Below are 25,293 nucleotides of genomic sequence, written 5' to 3'. Positions count from 1 at the left end.
TTATTAGAGTGAGAATCCAAAGTATGGGCTTTGTTCAGATTTGGTAGAGGAAAGAAGGAAGAGCGACCGTACACAATGATCAAGCAAGTGGGAGATGCGGTCATTTATCGCTTAGACAATATGCTTGATCGTTTAGGTGAAGTATACGATAGTATAGTAAAAGTAAACGATCGTCTATACGATTGTGTAGGAAAAGGGTGAGTGATCGTCCAAAACGATCGCGTAAGAAAAACTAAGCGATCGTTTATACGATCGTTTAATAAATACAGGGAATTAAACGCTCGCTTAGAAAAAAGGCAAATGATCGTTTATATAATAGCACGCGATGGTGTAATTGGTATTCGATCGCTTAGCAATATCGTATATGTAAGCGGTCGTGTAGTCCCCATTGTATAGACACTGATTTTCTAAACGTTGACACTGTATTTTTCACAAGACCCGCGCACACCGAGATCAATACACCATCTGCTATTTATAATGCACTCTTCTGTTATTTAGAATGAAGAGGCGCCTTCCCATTTCCTTTATAATCGTCCAATGAATGTGATCTTATCACATTCATAACTTATAGATTAATATCAAATATTAATTATAATATTCTTCCAAATTAACGTGTCTCATACATAAAGTTAATTATATCATATTTAATTAACTCGTTCAATTATATCATATATAATTGAACTCCCTCTTTTCAATTTGAACATTTCAAATTGACCTAAAAACTGACTCTCAACTTGTATCCAAGCTACCAAGGGGACCTTATGGACCTATGGCTTGAAGCTCCAACGATACGTGAATAGTTGACTAAACTCTTTAGTCACGATATCCACCATCCGTTAACTGCTAGGCATTCCACTAAAGACCGAAAGCTGAACTCTTCTTGCCATAGATAAATTTCTATGTTCATTGAATATAACCAATCATTAGTACGATGACCCTTCACAGATGCTCGTAATTACAACAGGCCAATTTACCATTTTGCCCCTGTAATTACATCTTCCTTCTTAAATACCACTGATCCCTCTAATGAACAATACAACATAGTCCTACTATGTGTGAATACCTCTCGGACCATAAGAAGGTACGTGGCGCCACATCGTTGAAGCCCTGGAATCAGCCTTTAAGGGAACTATCTATCTATTTGCTCATGCCTCGGGGAAGAAGTGAATTCCATCTTGTGTAGCTGAGTTCCCAGCTTCCAAATCAGACGAATCCCTAAAATGGTAGGTTTGAGTCGGTGTTCTAGCCACTCGCACTCATGCAAATCAAAGGACCACTCTCAATGGTAAGAGTTCTCAACTCACTCCGGATTGAGGTCATGTTACCTATGGTCATCCTAGTGAAGTGAAGTCTCAGTTATAAATAGTGTTATATAACGAGACATTAACACTTCATGTTCAGGTATTATACAAACTCTTTGTATAGGACGCCCTCGCTCGTATGTCCCCTATATGAATGATTAGGATCAAATCATCTGTGACAATTCACAACATTTGTGACCATTCCACAAAGCGGGCCGCATCCGTAGCGTTACCAGGATAAGGTTTCCCTCCTATATCCATATATTATAGACCATTTTGGTTATCACTTAAGACATGATCCACTTGTATGTCACCACATACATGCTTAAGTTACATACAGATAACCAGGAATTTTAAGTTTATTAGTTTGTGGTAAAATGAAAAACATCTAAATGTGCAAAGTCAAGTAGTGAAGTAAATATCATTTATATTATACATCACAAGCGTTCGTATAAAGTTGTTTACAAACTACATGACACGAGACTTTAGGGCACAAACCCCAATAGGTCCAAGCGACCAAAACACGCTATTGAACATGACAATCCTTTCATCATAGTCCACCTCATTTAGACTCCAATGGATGATTGTACCGGGGTTTGTGATTTGTAATATATTCATCCATCTAGGTAGCAAATTGTACGATTCGATCTAATCTCTGAATATCTTCACAATTGTTTTTCTTCTTCTGTCCCACACTTTCCAGTAACTAACGAAATAACCATACTTTTTAAAGATAATATCTTGTAATGTTTTGACATCAACTGACAGATTTTTTTAACTATGTTGCTTACCTCAGATGCAATTAGATTTGAGTCCAATTGATTGTGATCCTAACTTAGTCTTGCATACACACAAGAATGAGGGTCATTATACTGGGTAGTTTCAAATTTACCATGTTTTTTACGGCAGAGAGAGCGAAGTCTCCACGTGCACCCATTGCCATATCTTTTACACCTAACATCCCATACTGTTTTCTTCGACTCAATGACTTCAAAATTTTGATGTCGAATGATTGAATAGTTTTTCGCTGCATTTTTTAAAATCCAATTTGGAATTGAATATCATCCCCTTAAGCAATGAATCAGACCCCATATTACTGTCTTCCTCCGTTGTCGAATCAGGTTCAATGTTCATGTCGTTCAGGTCTATCTCAGTAAATGTTTCAAGGACTTCATGAACGCCATAAAATTGACTAGGTAGTTGATCTAGATCGATATCATCATCGTCTATTTCAACTTCTTCGCCATTTGTGGAAATAGTTAGATCACAATGCCCATCCTCCACATTATGACTTTCCAACTCAATAATAGTTTTAACTTCTTCTCTCGTTGAGGCTGGACTTGGGACACTGGGTTGGGATATGTACAGTTCAACTCTATTTGGAGGGTATGGAGCGTTGTTCATCATGAATCGTACATCAACTTCACTTTGTAATGAGATAGGGATATAGAAAGTAGATCCCGCTATATAACTACCATATCTAAATATTACCTCTACCCCATCATCTCTATTTATGAATAATGCATCACATAATCCATCGATTAATGTGTTGAAGTCAACTTACGATGCATGTTTATACGAAGAGATGGTTGCCTTTTATATTCTATCCCGTTTGGCCCATTAACAATGTTTCCATGCATATAACCTAAAAATTCCACGACCTCCATTGTAGTTTGGCCAATGCAATCTGATATTTATCATAATATATGTAAATATATATTAGGCCAACTATATTAAAAAAAAAATTACACTAAAAATGAAGTATATATTAGGCCAACTATATTAATGTGTTATTCCTATTTTTATAAAGGAATGTTTTTTTTTAAAAAAAAATAAAGGAATGTTTTTTTAAAAAAATAATATTCACCTTCAAACAAAATAATAATAACAAATAGGCACAAAATCATGATAAATATTGTTACTAAAGACATGCATCATCATTTGACCATAAATCAATAATAAATATTCTTTTATATTGACATGAATCTTTGTTTTTTAATCATCATAAAATTTACAATATTAAGGTGAATAATCAAAATAAATTGACTAGATAAATGGTAAACATAACAACAACAACAATAATACTAACAATAACATTAACATTAACATTCAAACGTTCAATATTCAATAATCAATACATCATTCCAAATAATAGTAAATAACTATATATATAACCATTGAATGACTTGATTGTAGAGTTTTTCTCAGAAATAATAGCCACAGAATAAAAAAAATCAATACAAAATTATGGACATTTTGCATTTTTGTTTTGTTTGAGAAATAAAATGTTCAATTAACCAACTATAAAATAAATTCTCCAATTAATCTACTATAAAATAAATTCTCCAATTAATCCATTATAAAATAAAACGCCAATGTTTCTGCAATTAATCTACTATAAAATAAAGAAATAATATCCACTATTAAATTTCTTTTAACATATACATACATATATAAAGAGAGAGATTTTTAAAACTTTTATTGTTTTTATTGTAGCTGAAACAGTGGTTTTGTTGGTGAACTTTAATTAGTTCATCTAAATTCTATTTAAAACTAATTGAGTGTGAGGTATTTGTCAATGGACTTGGTTAGTTCATCTGTGATATTTTAGTTGGCTCCTATATCAAAAGGAGTGGCCCCACACATAGTTATATGTTTATGTGTATGTATACATTTTTTTAAAAAAAAATTCCTAAGTCAGTCTCATGAGATTTCACTAATTTTTAATTTTTAGGTCTGTTCAATATCATCTAATCTCTTTTTAATAATATAGACTCTAGAAAACCGAAGATACAAATTTGACGTTAAAATCCTATTCCATATTTATTTTTGTTTTAATCCATTTATCATTAAACATTTAATAATATGGGTTTGTGTAGAATTTAATGCTTGATTTATTAAATGACTTTGAATAATAGTTATAAGATATAAACATTTACTCATCAAGTAAATAAATAAGGGATGTAATTTACACCAATACCACTATTAACTTTATATTTTTATTTAAATACCTATTTTTAGATTTCATTTTCTTTCTTTAATTATTTTTATAAAAAAGGTCTATCATTGGTTTTAGTTTTTTTTTTTCTTTTCTCCACAAAATAAAGTAATATCACTATTTTTTCCATTTAGAACATATTCTTAATTTTACATTTAAAACTACTAATAAATTTTAAAATTTTTGCAAAATGAAAAAAGATGTTTGATTATGCTCCGAATTGCAAACTTTTTTTCTTTTACGTGGGATAGATATAGATAGGTATTTGATGTGAAAGATAGAGTTTTAGATAACATTAGAATTTTTCTTTGAACGTGAATTAAAGATAATTTTTTATTTTTAAGAATTTGAGTTAGATTATTTTTACTAAAAGTATGGAGAAAATGTGATTTATTATTTTTTTTTTTGTAAAAAAATATCTCATTTTACATGTGATGCTAAAAGATATGGAAAATGTGATTTTTATTATTTTTCTCTTGCATATGTGTTAAAAAATAAGAGAAAAATAAATTATTAATGATTTCTAATGTAAAATTTTGTAGAATGCGTTTTTTAAAGTTAATCATTTCAATATGGACAAAAATAATGCTCTATTTATCTAAATAGTTTTAAAAGTGCACATTTGTCTAATTATCGTTGTAAAGTACCTTAGTTTTCCAATTAATCCGTTAGTACATTTTCTTTTGAATTTATTAGGTCATTGACTTAGTGAATTTTTTAAAAGAATCTAGAATCATTTAGAAGTTTGATAACCTATTTTTAATAATTAACCCGAACATATATAATATAATGTTAATCACATGTAATTCTCCCATATGAAAATCTATGAAATTAAACCAATATAAAAAAAATGATGAGAATCAATACAAAAGAAATTAACTATTATAAAAAATATATCAACTTATTAAAAGAAAAATATTGCACCTTACCAAAAAAACTTTGTATGGTGGTTTGTATAACTTTTCTTCAATATAATATCCACTATAAACAAAATAAACATTAAAAAAAAAAACCAGTAAAAATTATCAAAAACTTAATTTTTTGTTAAATAACAAAAATACATCAACTTATCAAATAAAATACTACACTGAAACAAATTAATAATATGAAGGTGGAAATTGTGATGACTGTTAAATTTGAAATGGGAAGAAAATATGGGGAGAAAATATGGAGATGGAAGTTTGATTCTTGGGTGTTTTAAAATGAAGGCAGAAGATGATCGATGTTTGAAAATAAAGGAAGAATGTGAAGAAATGAAGGGAAAAAGATAGGATTCGGGTGTTTGTTGTTTGTAAAGGAAGAAGATGAAGAAATGAAGTTCGTTTAAGGGTTTTAAGTTTGAAGGGAAGAAGACAAAAAAAAAAAAAAAGGAAATAAAAGGTGGAATGGTCGAGGCGGTCAACTGACTATTTGAATGCGTTTATTCAACAAACGCATTCAGAGTGAGTTGACAACTCACTTTTCTGACGGCAAATGAATGCGTCTATTCAATAGATGCATTCAAATTTTTTTAATGAATTGAAAAAAATAATAAAATATTCTAAAATATGTCTTCTAAAGAGACTCATTAAGAAGAAAAAGAATCAACCCATTTACGTAAATAAATTGAAAAGTCCCTATTCTATCTAATTAAAATAAAAATTAATCCTACAAATCTAATTAACTCATAATTTCCTATAAATGTCTAGTGAAAGGCCCAAGAAAAAAATGCTAAAATGAAAGGCCCAATTAGAGGGAAAGAGGTAAAAAGAGACACATAATCTAAGTAGAGACAAGAGTGGCAATTGTGCCGTTGAAGAGGACATGATTTCGAAGGTTGTTCTTTTCTTTTTTTTCTTTTTTTTTTTTTCCCTCAACATCATATATTGTCCTTTCGAGTCTGTCTGTCGTTTTACCCTTACTTTCTTGATTCCTTTGCAACCCAAAAAAGAAAACTAAATAAATAAAATCAAATAAACTTTTTTTTTCCTTTTTGCTGTAGGGTCATTTCACAACGGTATTGGCACATGATCCCGTTACGCGATTATCAAAATAATGGTTTGATTAGGAGAACTATTACAGTTTGCTGAGACAAATAAATAAAGCAATTTTCATTTTCAAACGAAAAAAGAAGACTGTGATTTTACCTTTAAATAAAGCGAACGTAAAAGGAAAGAAATAAGCCGAATAATGAAAACAGAAAAGAAAAAGAAAAGGCACAATCATAAATTTGTCATTATACATTATATATATAATGATAACAATAACATCATTGATTGCCACTACCATATAATTTTGGATTATTTGATAGAGTCACCTAAAAAAAGGCCAAAATGTTGTTTGATTACCATTTTTCAAACTTTTTTTTAATATTTCATTTTCTTCACCTCTCTCTAAATCTTCATCTTTTTCTTCCCTCTATATCTCTTAATTGTATTTTATATCTATCGATGGCAACACTCCATTCTCTTTATTTTTTTTTATAGATTTTTCATAAGCCAAACAAATCAAATGTAGATGACAAGGAAAAAAAAGGAAATATGAGTTAAAACTATAATAATAGCAAAAAAGAAAACAATAATCAGAAAAGAAAAAAATTTGACGAGGCGAACAAAAGCTTAGAGAGCTTTATTGTGTAAAAAAAAAAAATCTAATCAAACTACTTTTTTAAAAAATATTTTTTGTTTCTAGATTTGGAGTATAATTTCATTCGGTCTATATAATACTTTTGACCTTTAAGTTATGAGTTTGATTTTAATTTAGCTATGATATTTAATTTGATCCTTATGTTTTAAGATTTATACTTTTTAACTTCTAATTTCTAAAAAAAAAAAAAATACTCATTTTCAATATTTAATATTAATATCTATTAATCAATTAAGTTTTTCTTTTCCGGTATTCAAGTTTATTTCTTTTTTGTCACACTAGCTCTTATAAATTGAAATGAATTCTAAGTACTAAAAAAAAATGTAAAATTGAAACTTAGTGATCCAAAATCTAAAAGACCAAAAGTATTTCATTTATACAAAATTTCATATAATTTTCTCACTTAAAATTAAAATTTATAAATAGCAGCATAGGAAGTGCAATTCCGAGAACACCCTATATATTGTCGTCCCTAATGTCGTCCTCTTCATTCTAATTGGAGTTAAGTCATAACTTCCCCTCCCATGGCTTTCACTCTCTCCAGTTCTTTCTTTTTTCTCCTCTTCTTCGCCGTTTTTGCATTCTCCGCCGCCGACCACATCACGGCCCCAGAAACACTCCCCGTTCCCCACCACCCCTACGCCGCCGTGCCACCTGCCCACCACCACCACCACGCTCCTACGCCGGCACCAGTACCTTCACCGACCCACTTGCCCATTCACCATCCGGTCCATCCTCCGGCTCAACCACCGAGCCGCCACCACCACCACCACGTCCACGGCCAACCTCCAGTTCACCCACCGGCAAATGCGCCCTCTCACCACCTCCCTCCAACTCACCCGCCGGCACACTCGCCGGCTCCCGGCCACCACCGCCACCACCACGACATCCGCCCATTGCCTCCTCCAACTCACTCTCCGGCTCCGATCTACCCTCCCAAGCCTCGGTTGGTGAGGAGCTTCATTTCGGTTCAAGGCGTCGTCTATTGCAAGTCGTGTAAATATGCCGGAGCTGACACACTTCTCGGAGCTACCCCCGTCGCCGGTGAGTTATTCTAAACTCCTCTAACCTAAATTCTATCTCTTACCTTTTTTGCTCCCCTGGACCAAAAAAACATAGGACCACGAGGTTTAATTTTATTTACTACAAGTTTATACTAACACATTTCTTCATATCTTATTAGGACCTTATACTTTAAATTTTATACATTAAAAACCAAAATGAAAATGTAGCTTTAACATGTTTTTTTTTTTTTTGTGTGTGTGTGTGTTTATTTTAGTGTAATTGGGATAAAAGAATTCAAACCATATCACTCGTGATTATTAACACATTGTATGCCAATTGAGTTATTATATACATTGGAATCGTCACTTTTAACCTAGTTTGAAATGTCTCACTTTAGGTATATACTCTCAACTTTATTTTTTTGTTTTTTGTTTTACTACAATGATGCCATAATTATATGTTCTCACACTCGTATATTTACAATATTCTCTTGATTTAAATAGAGCAATATTTGCAGCTTAATTTTACCAATAGATTTGCAGCTCACTTCAACTACACACAATACAAAAAAAAGTAATAATAAATATAACACATGATCAACTATGGATAGATAATTAAATGAACATTTATAATGCCGAGTTAGCTATTTTATTCATCATCTATAGGTTATAATAATTTATGTTTAAAATACAGAATAGAAAAAAAAAAACAACAACAAATTAACAAAGAGAGAAAGAGATGATGAATGAGAAATAGTAGATGATGAATAAGAAATAGAAAATACACTAATAAATAGTAAAAAAAAAGATTAGAAATAGTAATACCTAGTTAATTATAGTTTATAATAATTGAAAATACCAAATATTAAAGTTGGAGTCCAAAAACTCCATAAATTTTTCACAAAAAAAAAAAGAAAAAGTAAAAATTGTAATATGAAATTTAAAAGGTATTCTCCCCTTTACAAGGGAAGACCGGTAGATATGAAAATAAATGGGTTAAATTACATTTAGTTTTATTGAAAGTTAATTTTTATGTATATGTTGTGAATTTTAGATTTATTGAAAGTTGAAAGTTTAGAACTATAAAGACGAAAATGTCAAATGAAGACATGAATTTAATAGTAATTATAGTAAAGATATAACGAGCGAAACATGAGTGATAGTACAAAATTCAAAAAAATAATAATAATAAATAAAAGCTGCAATGATGCAGTATGTGTATGACATGATATGAGAAAGAGCGTGTAATATTTAATGCGAATATATGATTTAATTGGTTGACACCGACAGGTGCAAGCGTGAAGCTAATTTGCCAGAACACCAAATACCCACTGGTTCAAACCGCCACCACCGATAAGAACGGCTATTTCTTCATCACAGCCCCAAAGGCCATCACCAGCTACGCCTTCCACAAGTGCAAGGTCATTCTCGGCTCATCCCCCTCCCCTTCCTGCGCCAAACCCTCCGCCCTCCACGGCGGCGCCGCCGGAGCTCCCCTCCGCCCTCAGAAATCTTACATCGACGCCAACAAGCTCCCTTTCGTTCTTTACTCTGTTGGTCCTTTTGCCTTCGAACCCACTTGCCCTCATCATTAGTTTTTTTTTTTTTTTTTTTTTTTTTTTTTTAATTATGCCCTCAAACGATGTCGTTTATGTTCTTAATTTTGCCGCTGCTTTTCTGTACGGCGCGGTTTGTTTGCTGTTTGGTTCTGTGAGTTGGGATTTTATGGTACAAATAATCTCTTAATTTAAATGTTTTTTTTTAATTATGTTATTTCTTTTCTTTGTATAAAGTATCTATTAGATCGGTGCAAAGTATTTGGTTTTTTTCCCCCCCTCTTTTCAACCGATTTGACTTTAATTCTGAGCATGTTCCTCGTCAAGAAACAAAGAACACGAATTTGTGTTTGTAAGGAATAACACAATATCAACTGTAGTCGATGGAGACTTTAAATTACACTATTCTACCTTTTTTTTTGTTTGAAAATGTGGTATAAAATTATAAGTTGTAAAAAGATAAAAATATCAATTAGGAATGGTATCAATTGAAACTACATATTAATTTATACTCTTTTATTTTTTTTCATATTTGTCACTTAAATTAAAAAAAAATTCGATGACTTTTGATTGGAGTTTCTTTTAAAAATTATTCATTATCAATTTTACTCACACATTTAGTTAATTTGACATTTGAAAAAGAATACACATTTGTAAAAATTTATATAAAGAAAGGTTCATAAGGTAATATGAATAAAGAGTTTAAATTGATTAATTTAAAGTTAAATTATAACGATTATAAATCTCCATATATTTTTCAGCAAAATCTTAGAGGATATATAAATTGATATTTTTACAAAAGTTTAATACAAACATGTTTGAAGTGAATTTTCGAAACATACAGCTAAGTTCAGTTCATAAAATTATGTAGGATTTGTAAGAACAAAGTTAGAAAATCTTTAAATGCATTTTTTCAATAAGTCTTTAGGTGATTTTTTAATAATAAAAAAAAGAAACTTTATTAAAGCTAAATGATTATATAAACATAATCTCATTAAATTAAGAGCAGAGAAATCCAACTAGAGTAATATTGAAAGCCAAAAGCCATTTGATCTTTCAGACTAGAAGAAAAAAGGCTGGTTACAACATGTGTCAGAGTGTGAGCAACAAAATTACACGAACGATTACACTTAACAAAAAAGGAAACACTAATCTAACATGCAAGAACAAGCGAGACAACAACCACGTTTTTCGTTTCCAAAATATCAATAGATGACTCATTAACAGCACAAATGATATTTGCATAATAAGATTCTACAGTCAAGGGATGCAACGATTTTCCTAAGCTTCGAGGAGAGAAGATAAACCAACTCTAATAGCCTTACCTTCCAAAATTTTGATGAGTCACACATGACCAAATCGCTCATATCTAATACAGATAGGAGATCCTTAAAAGACACGAACAATCCAATCTAAACTACCGAGCTTTTTTTTTTTCGTTGCACTAAGAGGCATCGACAATGAGCTTTCAAAATCTACACGGAGAAGAGGACTACGATTCTCAAACCTCATTGGATTAGGGAATACATTGGCACCACTTGAAGAGAGAGGAAGGTAATTGTCAATAAGATTGAAGACTTGATAAAACATTATTTCTGCAGTTATTGTTTGTCGTTTCATTATTTCTATTTTTTTAATTTTAAATAAGTGAGGCGGATTTTCCACAAGGGTAAAAAGGGAAGTATAGTTTACGGTTGTGGACCAACCAATCAATAAAAAGGCAGTTGCATGCAAAAAAGAAAATACTTTTTTTAAAGAAAAAATAATAATTGGGTCTCTGCTTTGTTAGACCGTTTCAGTCCTCCAATCAATCATGTTGCTGACCACTACTTGTCTTTTTTAACCCCACTCGCGTTTACCTCGTCTGCAGTCACGCTCCTAAATAATATCATTATTATTATTTTAATTTTTTTTATAAAGATAATGATTTAAAATAGATTTTATCAGTTATGATTGTCAATGTGGAGTGGGCCGCTTTATATGGCCCATTTAACAACTACCCATATGGCCCATTTCCCCTCATTTCCTGTTTCTGGGCTTACTCTCTAAAATAAGACTGTGGGGATCCACAATTGCACCCCAGCCCAGATTATGATCATTACTAAAATAAATTTAAAAAAACTCAAAAGTTTAATATTGGACTTTTGAAATCATCTTAAAAAAACTTTAAGGCATGTTTGGTAATCATTTTATTTTTTAAATTCTCTTAATTTTATATAATGGTTAAGTAAAATAGTTGAATTCTTAGTTGGATTCCAAAAACAATTTTTTTTTTTTTTGAAAAAAAACTATCCATTTTTTAGTTTTCAAAAATTAGATTGGTTTTTTTAAATATTGATAAAAATTAGATAACGAAGCAAGAAACTTAGACGTAAAAGAGGTATTTATATGTTTAATTTTCAAAAACTGAAGACCAAAAGCCAGAACATTACCAAACAAGGTATAATATAAGTGTCTTTTAATTTTGCAATTAATTTGAAACGACCGATAAGTTTGGAAATTTTAATTTTATATTTATGTATCTTCTATAATTCATGATGTAATTTGATGCAAAATTGAAAAATCACAATCTTTTTCAAACATAACATTTAGGTCCCGTTCGGTAAACATTTGAGTTTTTGTTTTTATTTTTGGAAATTAAGCCTATTTCATACACATTTCTTATAATGATTTGCATCTTTCTTAGTTGCAGTGGTTGAATTCTTAACTAAATTTTAGAAACAAAAACAATTTTTTGAAAACAATTTTTTTTAGTTCTCAAAATTTAGTTGGTTTTTAAATAATCGGTGCAAAATAAATAGCAAATGAAGAAATTTGGAAGTGAAAATAGTGTCCATAAATTTAATATTAAAAAATAAAATGGATACCAAATAAGTCTTTAGCTTTTTGTGTTAGAAATGGTTGTGATTTTAAAATGGTTGTATATGTTAAATGACCCATTAGATTCCAAGTTGAAAGTTAAAAACGTTATTGCACGGTTTTGAAGTATAATATGGCAGACGGAAAGGAAAATCACAATCAGAAAGTTAATGCACCATTTGATTTTTTTTTTTTTTTAAATTTACTTTTCATATATCTTCAAAACTTGAGCAAATAGGTTTAAAAGCTTGTTTTGATTGAATTTTAAGAATTTAAACCCTTTTCCAGAAGGATAATTGGAGAAAATTACAAAATTTGACGGGTCCTTTAGATTTAAGTGAAAAATTGAAATAATACGAATTTTGGCAAAACGTGTGCTGCTCACATGTTGTCCACTTTGTAATATCGAATTTGTCCATAGTATGGTCAACTAACAACATTATTGAGTACAGTTTGCTATAGTGTGTATCAATTCTGAATGGAAATACTGTATAATTGTTGTAGCGTGTATCAATTATGAATAGAAATACAACATAATTGCTATAGAATGCATCGAGATTCCAACCAAACGAATTCAAGAGAAAAAGGCGGCACATTTTTTTGGCTAATTTGAATTTCGATTTGGCAGTTTACTATTCGATTTGATTTTGATATAACCACTTTTCGAATTTATTCAAAATGAATCAATTTCTAATTTTTATATCTCCATTTCGGTTTTAATTTATACTAGATCTTCAAATTTTACATTATCTTATTATTTTTTATTTTTTTAAATTCGTATTAGTATATTTGATTCCGACTAAGATTTAATTCGTTATTTTATATATATTATCATCAAACAAACAAGTAAATAGTCATTGTTTTAATCTTTATGTTTTTTCTATGGCTCTACAACGAGTAAGTATTCTTTTCGACGGTAGATGATATGAAAGTTTACACTATCATGATGATCATATTGTTGAGGCTTATATTCCATCAAATTCATCATTCCAACAATTTGTTAATTATATTTAAGATAAGTTTTTTCCATCTTCAAACCTCTCTTTATCTCATTTAACATTGTACTGGGATGGTCCCAATAATTCGAATCTTATTCGAATTGTTGAAGATAAGGATGTTTCGTGGCTGATGTAGTCTGTTTTATCGAACTTCCTCTAGAATGACTTATGTGTAGTTGTTGACCCCTTATTGCCTAACCCTTATGGAAATACAGTGTATTTGAATAGTAAGTTAGCAGGAACAGACCATTCCGTCCAACGACCTGATATAATTGATTTTCAAGCTTATGGAAATAAAGTGTATTTGAATGGTGAGTACCTCATCCTGTTGATAATTAACCAATTAATGTTTTCGTTTCTGTTTTGGAATCCTAAAAAATAGAAGAATATATTTGTATATCAAAGATTTATTTGATTTGCCTAAAGATTCAAAATAAAATATTATTTTAACATAATTTGGTAAATCTTTAATTATTTATGAAAAAAATAACATCCCTAAATATGATATCCGAAGATTTCTTTTCAACACTTATTTCTTACTTTTAATGGGTGCAACACACAAATTACCGCGCATGGACAAAAAGGAAGATTGTAGGAAGTCTTTTATTTCCCTTACCTATAAAAACCCTATGATAGTGTTGTGAAAAACCCTGTGGTACTGTCGATTTTCTTCTCCCACGATAAAGGCTGGACTTGTCCTTTTGCTAGCAAAGGGATCAGTTTCGTCCACGATTTACAGTCACTTACCTTGTGATAATGGAAGGGATTCTCCATTTTATTCGTTGGTGTTGCCACAATGGAAGGAATTCTCCTCACAATGGATCGAGAGATTTGCGGCGTGTCACATGAGCATAGAGGTTTTGTAATTGGTCACTCAAACAGAGAGTGATTTAGTTCTTCACCTTTCAGTGTGTCTTGATTTCAGCAAAGGAAAGTAAAAAATCTCTAATTTCTTTTATTGTGGGATTAGAGTTCTTTGTGTTTTTGGGATATATACTTACATACATACACACATATATAGTATTTTAAAAGCACGCCTTGGTTTGTGTAGCAATCATATCATGTAAGGGTAGATTTCAAGTTTGGCACCCTACATTATTTATCGTGATAATTGTTTTAGTTATAATATATTGGTTGTTTTTTTAGCAGTTTAAAAACTCTCCAACTTCAATATGCGAATGTTGAGTATTTTATTTTAACTTAGAGCAAATTTGCCAATTTAGTATTATTATTTAATTTGATTTTGCTATTTTCACAATTTAAAAATATTTTACTACTTTTTTTAAATAAAACCTTAAATTTTGTCGTTTATTTCGTCGTTTCAAGAAATTGGGAGGAAAGAGACAAACCCAATTGTAAGAAACTTGAAACAAAACACAAAATTGTTGTAAAACAAGGCCTTAGTAATTTGTTGAAGGCCTTTTTAAAATTCATGAAATTATTAGGTACAAACTCGAAAGTCTAAGAATTAAAAATATAATTTAACCAAAATAAAATAAAATTCAAAATAATCTATTAATCTTAAGCATTTAAAATTCAATATCAATTGATAATTTCTAAAGATGTAACTAATGTTTTTGAGTAAGACATCATAACGTAGTTGAAAAATGTTTAATCGTCAAATGTGTTGTGAATGCAATTAAAGTCTCAGATTGACTAGATAACTGGATAATTATGGATTTACAAGAGAGGACAATATGATGCACCTAAAAGTGATTTCATGTGAGTTTATATCCAAAGTGAGCAATATCATATAATAAAAAAGATATATCGAGATCCTTATTATCATATAATATGTGTTAGGAACTAAAAGCTCTATAATTCCCTTCAATTCCTATTATACTAAAAAAAAAAAAAAAAAAAAAAAAAAAACCCATTTTCAAAATGCGTGTTTTTAGATTACCAACCAACCGAAAATGAAACAAATAAAAAGTAGAGTTTATTTTAAATTAATATAACAATTAGCCGTTTTCTTTTGATGAGTGAATGGAGCATTAATGCTTTGGTTTCTAGTTTTACAATATTTATCAACTAAAAGAGGCTACCAAAAAATTGTGGCTTAACTTCTAATATAACTATAATCCTGCATAAGAAAGTAAATAATTTGAAAGAATAATTATTACTTCTTGGTTAGACTTTCATAACATAAAATTAAAAGAAAAAAAATGACATTTTGTGGTAATTAGTGTGTTTGCTAACTAAGCCTATTTTAGTCTATAAATTTTAAAAAATAAATATATTTAAAAAGTCTCTACTACTATTCAAAGGATTTTTTTTATTATTATTATTATCATTTAAATGTTGACATGTCATATTAAATATGAAAAAAAGGGCTGAAAATTCTGCTATCCCTTCCTTCTTTGCTTCTTCCTCCCCTTTCCTCTTTGGAGAGTGAAACAATAAAGGACTACAACAAAGGCACAAAAGCAAACAAAAGAAAGAAAAAAAATAACTAAAAAATATTGATTTGCAAGAATGCCTTGAATTTGTTGTATGAAGTACAGGGTCTCAATCTCTTAATTATTTATGATTATTTACAATTATGACGTCAGAGTTTAGAGAAGTGCACTAAAAACTCTTTAACTTTAGTGGTGTCGTTTTGTATTAAAAAAACATTCTTTCTAATAGTATTGTTCTCTCTTTTCCGTAAACGTAGTTAACATACTGTTATTGAATCACGATCTCTTTTACAATTTTTATTTTTATTTTTTACTGTTGATTTTATAACACGATTGATAAGAGAGCTTTTTGTTCAACTCCATCTTTTTCTATTTTCAAACAATTTTCTTCTTTGGCCTAAGAGTATTGTAGAGGAAGAAATTTTAAGTCTTATCTATTATAATTATCCATCTTTTTTAAAAAGGGAAAAGAAAAAGAAAATGACCAACGTTACGAGGCCTTTTTTTTTTTCAAGCTTACATTATAACTTGTTGACCTCATTTATTTGGGGTGTGATACTGATAATGAAATTATGAATTAAAATTTTGTCAAGACATTCCAACTTGGTGCAATAATTAATTTTTCAAATAAATCAAATTTGACATTCTGAAGGCTTCAACAATTTTTTCTTTATTCTTTATTTTTATTTTTTAAAAAAAGCTTTAACCAATAATTTAAACTGTGCCATTTAAATAATTTTATAATGAAATACATACCTAAATGACTGTAAATCCATAACTCTCACCTACTTAAATTAATTATGAGTAACGTTAGAAATATAATAATGGTTGTTTTGATATAAAAATAATGGAATAGGGGACAAAAATTTGGAACCTTAAATGCTCCAAATAATGAGAGGGTAAAAGAGGGACTTCGGTAACATCCAAAATTTGAATTATTTGAAGGAAATAATTGAGATTTTTTTTATTTATTTTTTATTTTTCATCTTTTGGATAAATTTGAGTTAAGCACGATATTCTATTTTGAAAGCTACTGTCATGATGAACGTATTTTATTTCTAAGTAAGTAAATTATTTATTTATTTTTTAATAATTTAGTGGAATTATATTTTGATTTAAAAATAGAAATATTATTGATAATTTCGAAAAAAGGAATTATGTAGTATTTTAAACGCGGTGGTGTTGAGTGCTTATGGGTGCTGCAAAAAAGTCAATGGGAAAAATTGAATTTTGATTTGACGATTTCTTTTCACTCTCCCATCTGTGCGTGGACCCCACAGCTTTCTGTTTCGTTATCTAAAATTCCAAACAACACATCTTGCGTCATTACCCGATGGTGGGCCCTGCCTGTCGCGTGATCTCACTGTCTCTCTCAGCGCGTGGCTTTAACATTTTTCGTTTTTGTTACGTTTGTTTTTCATAAGATTGTATTCCGATTTCAACTTTATTCTAAAATACTAAACTAGATTAGTGATAAGAATCCATGTAAATTCTCAATTCGTAGAAAATAAAAATGTAAAACCAGCTAGATAACAGTTCGACTAATATATGGGTGGGTTACAGACTATAAGGTCCGTGATTCGAATATTTCTACTTTCTATTATACCAACATAAGAATAGTTAATTGATATGTATTTGTACTATTAACCTAGAGGTCTGAAGTATGATTTTTCACCTCACATGTTGTTAAAAAACAAAAGAAAAACTTTAATATATACTGAAACTTAGGCTGAATATAGAGTTGAGCATAACATGAAGGAAGGTGGGATTTTAAACCACCAAAATGAGCATAGCTAAGTAACATAGTATTAGTCTCGAAGTTAAATGTTTGATTCCCATACTCCACATATAATAATATTTAAAAGGTTAAAATTTTGTTCGGTTAAAACAATTGGTAAAAAAAGGTGCTATTTGTGAAGGGTGGGGCTAGAGTATTGTTTCTTTACACATTTTCAATTATAAGGTTTTTTTTTTTTTTTTTTTTTTTTTAAATTGTATTATTGGAAGTGAAAGTGCAAGGTTAAAAGCAAGTCATCGAATGTGAGGGTAAAAGTTGAACTTGAAGAAGTTGAAATTGTTGTATCCACATAAGAAAAGAGAAATAGGTTTTATAATTAGGGAACCAAGTGAATCCATCTTCCCAAAAGAAAGTGCGAAACAAACGCTAGAATAGCGCGTGAAGAGTGTTGAATATAGAATACATTAGAAAAACAAAGTGTCCCCTCCCTCTAAAATCCTTCTTCTCTTCTCTTTCTCTTTCTCTTACCAAACCAAAACACAACCAAATTCCCACTTCATCTCTCACATTATTCTAAAACTCCCTTCATCCATGAAAATTTCTCATCCAAATTCCTCCTTCACTTCCACTTCAACCACCACCGCCGATGGACTTCCACCGCCGCCGCACAAAATCATTAACAGATCCGATTCCACTAACCCATACCCCACCACTTTCGTCCAAGCCGATACCTCCTCCTTTAAACAAGTTGTTCAAATGCTCACCGGCTCGCCGGAAACCGCCAAGCAAGTTTCTACTCCAGACCCACCTTCCAAATCCCACATCCCTCCCATTAAATCCATTCCCAAACGCCAACACTCAAGTTTCAAGCTCTATGAGCGAAGAAATGCCCTTCATAACCTCCAAATCATCAACCCTGTTTTTGCCTCCTCTGTTTCTTCTCCCAGAAATATCCATAACCACCCTGAAATTCTCTCTCCCAGTATGCTGGATTTCCCGTCGCTGGTCCTCAGCCCTGTGACGCCGCTCATTCCCGACCCATTTGGCCGATCGCAGCCCTTGAATTCTGACCCGGCGAACAATGTAAATTGTAGTAATTCGGGTTTGGATGAAGATGCAGAGGCTAAAGCCATTAGAGAAAAGGGGTTTTATTTGCACCCTTCGCCGGCCACCACCCCCCGAGAATCGGAGCCGCAGCTTTTGCCTCTTTTTCCGATCACTTCCCCTCCACGACCAGGTCCACCTCCCCCTTCTTCTTCTTGAATTCAATGCCAATTCAGCTATTAATTTATTTAATGTCCTTCATTTTTTTTTTTTTTTTTACATTTTAATTTAATGACTTTGGAGTTTGTATCGGGAATGAGGTTTATTTGCATCGAATTTGAATGAAAAATCCCTTGCTCCAATTGTAAAATTCGACCGTTTTTCTCTCTTTTTTTTTTCCTCCCTTCCCCTCAAATATTTTTAGAATTAATAATGATTAAAAAAAGCATATTTAATTCTCTATGATTTGTTTTGTTTGATTAAGTGAAAAAATGGATTGAGAGAGAGAGAGAGAGAGAGAGAGAGAGAATAAAAGGAGACAGCTTTGGGGTAGTCGTCAAAGAGCGTAGAATAATGAATAAGCAACATTGACACAATTGTTTTGTGCGAGAAACACAATGCCAAGAATCCAATTTTCAATGATAAAAATTATTCTCTCACTGTGTTGATCCTTTTTTTCTCTAAAAGATAATTAATACAAGCAAAATTTTCGAAAGATAATTACCATTCAATTTGAAATGGGTCCATCCATAATTAGTCAATAATATATCAATAAAGCCTAAATAATAATATGCAAGCGGATATGTATAATATGAATTAAAAATCGAGCCCTTCGCTAATTCGACTCATCTCAAAAGTCTTTGATATAATGTTGAATTAAAAAAAAAAAAAAAGAACAATGAAAAGACGTAAAGATAATTAAATGGAAAACATGGGAATAAGATAGAAATAGTAAAAAAGAAAAAAAAGTATTGAGAATTTAGTAGTTGGTTGTTTTAAATTTAATTAATTAATTAGCGTTATTGGTCAAAATGAGGTGGGTGGATCTGTGAGGATGTCTAATAAATTTTTAGTCTGCTCGAGTACAGAACTCAGCCATAAATTATAATAAGGTACTTTGAAAGTCACATTAATTAATTAATTAAAATTATTATTTTTTAAAAATTTCGAAAGTGACCCTCCCAAGAACTAAAATTGGTCCAGTGATTGAATTGAATGAAGGTCAAGGTCCTTGATTGCAAAACCTTTGAGTCGCTCTCTTCTCCAGGCACTTTGTACAAAGGCGGCTCTCTCTTCTCTTATTTTTCCTTCTAAAATGAAAATAAAAATAAAAATAAAAATAAAAGTTTAATAACTTTGAAACCTGTCCTATTTTGTTCCCACAATTATTAAAAAGTCTTTACTTCCCTCTCTACTATTTAAATTTTGTTAATTTTTAAATAAAATAATGAGATGATTTATTTTTTGATGACTAAATTACCAAATAAGTGTTTCAATTTTAAAATAAGTGATAAAACAATTTTCTATGGAACTCAAGACATTTTGTGTTCAATATTTTGGCATATTGGTTGTTAGCATTTTACTTTACCTTCATTTTGTCAAACACATGCTAGACTGAATTTCATCGAAGAGTTAACAAAATTTTAATAGTAGAGATCAAAATAAATACTTTTTAAAAGTTCAAGAATTAAAACAATTGTTTTTGAAAGTTTAAGGACTAAAATAGAATAGCATTCAAAATTTAGGGACCAAAATAGTATTTAAACAAATAATAATAATAACAAGGTTTCATTTCTAATTTAGTATAGAATATTCTATGTTAAATTATAACAAATATTTTTTAACTTTACGTTCTTGTTTAAAAATCACTTTCATATTTTTTTAAATTTGTAATATCATCTTTCGATTTTCATAAACATTTCAAAATTATCATTTAAATAGAAATCATTTTGAATTTCATTCTTATACTATTATATCATTTCATATCCAATTTTTTTTATCCAAAATTCTAAAGAAATTCTATTTCAGGGATATTCAAAAAATGTTTATGAAAGTTTGGGGTAATATTGTAATTTTTGGAAGTATATGGATAACAAATGACAAATTTCAAGGATTTTTCTTGTAATTTAACCAATATTTTATATTCATTTATTTCATAAACTTGGTGTAAAAAAAATATGCATTAATTTTTTTTGGGAGTTTCGAATTTCAATCTTTCAACTTTTAAAAGTGCTTAAAACTGATCTTATTTATTTTAATTGTTTATTTAATATGTGGGACTTATTAGAATATAATTAATTATTTTTATTGTGCATCTAATATTGTTTATTATGGGACTTATTAGAATATAAACTTCAAAGGGTAAGATTTTATTAGTGATTTCAATTTTATATTCAATACATTTTAAGAATTTTGTAAAAGGTAAAATAGTTAGATATGTTAATTAGACAAAAAAGTTAAAAATTCCAATTAAAGTTTAAAAGAAAAAAAAAAAACACATGTAGGAACTAAATTTGTAATTTAACTTAAACCTTTTGAGTATTCATCGTTAGTCTTTTCATTCATCATTTTAAAACAAAACATCTAAATCAGTACGATCCATCATTTAACTTTATAAAACACTTGTACATGTAAACATCTTTTTTAATCCGTACAATCCATCTTCTTTAAGATCGATATATAATAGTGAGAGATCAAAATGAATAACTTTCCCGTTAAGTTTAAATTAAAAAGTTAGAGTTGTACGAAATTTAGATTAATTACCTTGAAACATTCACTCAAAATGCATCCAATCTTTTTAAGTTGAAGACGAGAAAATAAAGATTCAAACCATTTATATGTATCAACTGTGCAAGTTGACCATTAAATGAATTAAATTGATAATATGGCCACCAAAAGTTGAAGAACATTGACAGAAACAAAATTGGAATATTGGAAAACAAAAAAGATAAAAAGAAAAAAATGAAAATTTCTTTTGAATTGGGAAAAAGGAGAAGAAAGATGGAGTAAAGAAGCATTCAATCTGTTTGTCTAATTGTTCCTTTCTGTCTGTGTGGGGAAAACGTTTGGTGGACCTTATTAATGACATTTTTTCATGTGCTTTGTCTATATGATCTACATGTTTCTTGGACTTTTCCTCTGCCAGTCAACTCTTGGGTGTGGTTTAGAATCTTATGCATACACACTCTAATACACTCATTTTCAATTGACTTTATCAAATTACTTTTCCTTTTCTTAAATACTTTCAACAATAAAGTCTACACTACATCTTATTATGTAATATTTCATTTTAAAACTATATTTAGCCATGTAATAAAAGTTATATTAAACTTAAAGAGTTACACCTACTTTAGTATAACAAGTGTAATATCTAAATAGGTCATAGTGAGTGAGAACAAACTTGTATTAAATTTTGTGTCCGATTAAATTTGTTTATACATAAAATAAAGATACAAGTCTCCTTGTGTTCCAAACATTATTAATACTAACATAACACTTGAGAAAATGGCATTTTGGAAAACATAAATGAAGATTATCTTGTTCAATGATTAACAATGTATTGGGAGGGTAGATTTTTGGGTATTGTTTCATCATTTTGGATCAATTTTAACTCAAAGTATGGGAGTTGCCGATGAAAGGATCTGTGGATGATATGATTGATTCTAAGAACTGTTGAGTTGTGATAATGAAAGCTATTTTTTTTTTTTTTTTTTTTTTTTTTTTTTTAAATGTAAAGTGGGGGCTCCAAAATGTGTGGAGACAGGAGAGTAATATCACACTTCAAAAGGAAGTTGAGAAATTGAAGCCCATAGGCTGTATCAGTATATTATTTCCTAGCCCTACCAATTCAAGTGGTCACTTCAATAATTTTTTTTTTTCTGAATCAATAGATAAAAATGATATACTTTTACCCGTGAGTCTTAAGTTTAATTTTCATTTGATTCGTAGGTCTTAAAATATTACAATTTTATTCTCTTATGTTTTAAGTTTAGTTTATGTTTGGTCCTTAGATTTTAATTTGCATACGTTTACCTCAAGTTTTCACTAAAATTCACGTTTCATCTTTGATGTTAACTTCCAAATAAATCAATTTAAAATATTATGATGTGATTTTTTTTTTTAAAAAATGTTAGTAATTTTAAATTAATGAAAATTTATTTAATTCTTTTAAATTAATTAATATACATTAATCTCCAAGACCGAAAGTGAGTATTTAGGGAGACAAAACTCAAACTCAAGGTTAAAAATGTAATATTTTGAAACATAGAGACCAAATGAAAATTGTAATCAATACTTAGGGCTAAAAGTGTAGCGTTTTGAAACCTTAAGAACTAAATTGTCCAAAATAACCCTTTCTAGTTTTCACATTACAATAATAGCACGCTTTCTGAAAACTTATCAAAAGTGTTTATCTCAGACCTTCTCGGGTAAGATCGACCACGAGATTTAATTTGAAACGTTAGAAATTCTAATGATGTAATCCTATGAAATAATAAAAAATGCCCCTGATTGAAATAAGCCTTCATCTTCACGAAAACCATTCTAGGTCCTCACTTCGTCTGAGTTCACGCTCAACTTGCCTTCATTCTCTCTTTTTCTCTCAGGAAAATTAATCCTTAAGCCTCGTTTTGTTGAGGTATTCCACTATTTCTTTCGTATAGTTAGATACTTTAGTTTTAGTTTACCATTTGTTAGGGTTTTTAGAATTTGTATGAGATATCTGAGAAATCTAGGTTATATAGTTGCATTTTTTTTCCATATTTCATTATATATATATATATATATATATATATATATATATATATATATCTTGGCCTAATTCTATATTTCTTGGAGACTTCATCCTATCACGCCTGAAACATAGTTGAATCTCGATTGAGATTGGATAAAGTTGCACCGAGATTCATTGAATGTGTCAGCAGATTTGGCTGACTGCTGAGTTTTTAGTTGCATTTTGTATAAAATTTTGGGGTATATGTGGCCCGAGAATTCCCTGAGATTTTATATAAAATGAAAATTAAACCTAATCTCGTGGCACGTTGGTATAAATGTCTCAAGTTCTCCATGAATAAGGCACAATCTCGTCCAAGTTTACCCTGAGTTTTCCTTAAGATTTAAGGCAGTTTCCATAGAAATGCTTCTATTTTATTATTTTATTTTTTTTTCTTTCTGTAATTGATTGTCCAATATGCTTCTGTTTTATGGGTTGTTTGGCAAAGGACATTGGTAACTAAAATCCGCACTTTTAACTATTTCCTAAAAAATCTGACTTATTGTTCTCATTTAGCGAAAATTGTCTCAAATATTAAGAAGAAGTTAACACCTAGGTAGTCGTACATGTTTAGGCAATCCATTTTTGGTCATTTTTGAACGTTAAGTTAGTTTTTAATGGGCTTATGTGACATTATATTTTCTTAAAGGAGGTAGAGGAGGATAGAGAAGACATTATTAGCTTTAAGTTATTGGGGAAGAAGGTCTCTTTTGACCGTGATGAGTTTGATATAGTGACGAGGTTGAGATATAGATCTAGGCATGTAGTTGAGTTTGAACAGAATAGAGCTCTTAGGCTTAGGCAGTTCTTTTGACCGTGACGAGTTTGATATAGTGATAGGATCGAGATATAGACCCAAGCGTGTAGTTGAGTTTGAACAGAATAAAGCTCTTAGGCTTAGGCTGTTATATTTGGTCGATAACTCTAACATGAATAAGACTGAATTAGACAAAGATTTTCTGAACCTTGAATTCCAGAGTGATGAAGTTGTGGTAAAGATGGTCATATTCTATTTCATTGGGTTGGTGATGATGGGAAAGGAAAGGAAAAGAAGCAACACATGGACTAGACCATATTGGGACTCATAGATGACTTGGAGGATTTGTGTAGCTACCACTTGGGGAAATGATTTTTGTGAAAACATTGAGTAGCTTAAAGGGTGCACTTAATGGAAAAATGTCGATGTATAAGAAAAAACCTGCGGATAGTAAGTCACTCGAGTCATACAACTTATATGGATTTCCGTTTGCTTTTCAGGTTTGTTAAACTTTGTTTTCTCATAATTGTTGTTAGTACTTCGACTCTATCGTGCACTGATAGTTGCTTGTTTACTTTTTAAATTCTTAGTTTTGAGCGTACGAGATAGTTTTTTCACTCAGCAGACAGGTTGCGAGTAGGGTTTCCACTGATGCAATACTATTTTGTAAAATTATGGAGTAAACTTTGCCCAAGATTTAATAATATTACTATTCACCCGAGAATGAAAAGAATGCTCTATTGGCTCGAGATTTAATAGTATTACTATTCACCTGAGAAACAAAAGAATGCTCTACTTGCCCGAGATTTCTTGAGATTTAATAATTTTACTACTCTGTTTCAGATCTCGGAGTAAGCTTTACTCGAAATTACTCGAGAGGAAAAAAATATTACCATTCTTTTTAATTCTCTAGGTTAAAGATAGCTAAAGACTACCTGAAACTAAAAGAATGAAACTATTATGTTTTTAATCTCGGGGTAAAAATTACACGAGATTGCCCGAGATTTAATAATGGTACCATTATGTTTTATATCTTGAGGTAAAGTTTCCCTAGATTACCCAAGATTTAAAGAAAATACTATTACAGTTAAAGGGAAACGAAACTAAATACAAATAAAGGGACAGTAATAAACTGAATGCACATCACATCACTTCATCGATTATATACAAAGCATCTTTATGGTTTAAAAGAAAAATAAAAGACATAGTAGTATAGCAAATGATTCTAATTGTTCTCTACAAT

At 30.2% G+C, this 25,293-nt stretch overlaps 2 protein-coding genes across 2 annotated transcripts; both read left to right on the top strand.

Moving 5' to 3' along the window:
* The first annotated feature begins 7,375 nt into the window (after positions 1–7,375).
* On the top strand, positions 7,376–9,696 carry LOC120072890 (non-classical arabinogalactan protein 31-like). Its single transcript, XM_039025421.1, has 2 exons — positions 7,376–7,968; positions 9,219–9,696. The coding sequence occupies exons 1-2, from the start codon at positions 7,449–7,451 to the stop codon at positions 9,521–9,523; spliced, it is 825 nt and encodes a 274-aa protein (XP_038881349.1). The 5' UTR covers positions 7,376–7,448; the 3' UTR covers positions 9,524–9,696.
* Positions 9,697–17,966: 8,270 nt separating this feature from the next.
* LOC120074017 (VQ motif-containing protein 4-like) lies at positions 17,967–20,015 on the top strand. Its single transcript, XM_039026982.1, has one exon. It carries the CDS (start codon positions 18,070–18,072, stop codon positions 18,739–18,741), a length of 672 nt encoding a protein of 223 aa, XP_038882910.1. The 5' UTR covers positions 17,967–18,069; the 3' UTR covers positions 18,742–20,015.
* Positions 20,016–25,293: the final 5,278 nt, after the last annotated feature.

This window comes from Benincasa hispida, chromosome 3 (genome assembly GCF_009727055.1).
Source record: "Benincasa hispida cultivar B227 chromosome 3, ASM972705v1, whole genome shotgun sequence".
Lineage (NCBI taxonomy): Eukaryota > Viridiplantae > Streptophyta > Magnoliopsida > Cucurbitales > Cucurbitaceae > Benincasa > Benincasa hispida.
The sequence above is the reverse complement of the archived record's forward strand: the minus strand, read 5'-3'. Positions and strand labels throughout refer to the sequence as shown.

What these genes read in the sequence shown, in the direction of transcription:
- LOC120074017 (XM_039026982.1), top strand. Translation starts at nt 18,070, where the DNA reads ATGAAAATTTCTCATCCAAATTCCTCCTTCACTTCCACTTCAACCACC.
- LOC120072890 (XM_039025421.1), top strand. Translation starts at nt 7,449, where the DNA reads ATGGCTTTCACTCTCTCCAGTTCTTTCTTTTTTCTCCTCTTCTTCGCC. An exon ending in CGGAGCTACCCCCGTCGCCG is followed by an intron (nt 7,969 to 9,218) that starts GTGAGTTATTCT and finishes TGACACCGACAG; the next exon opens with GTGCAAGCGTGAAGCTAATT.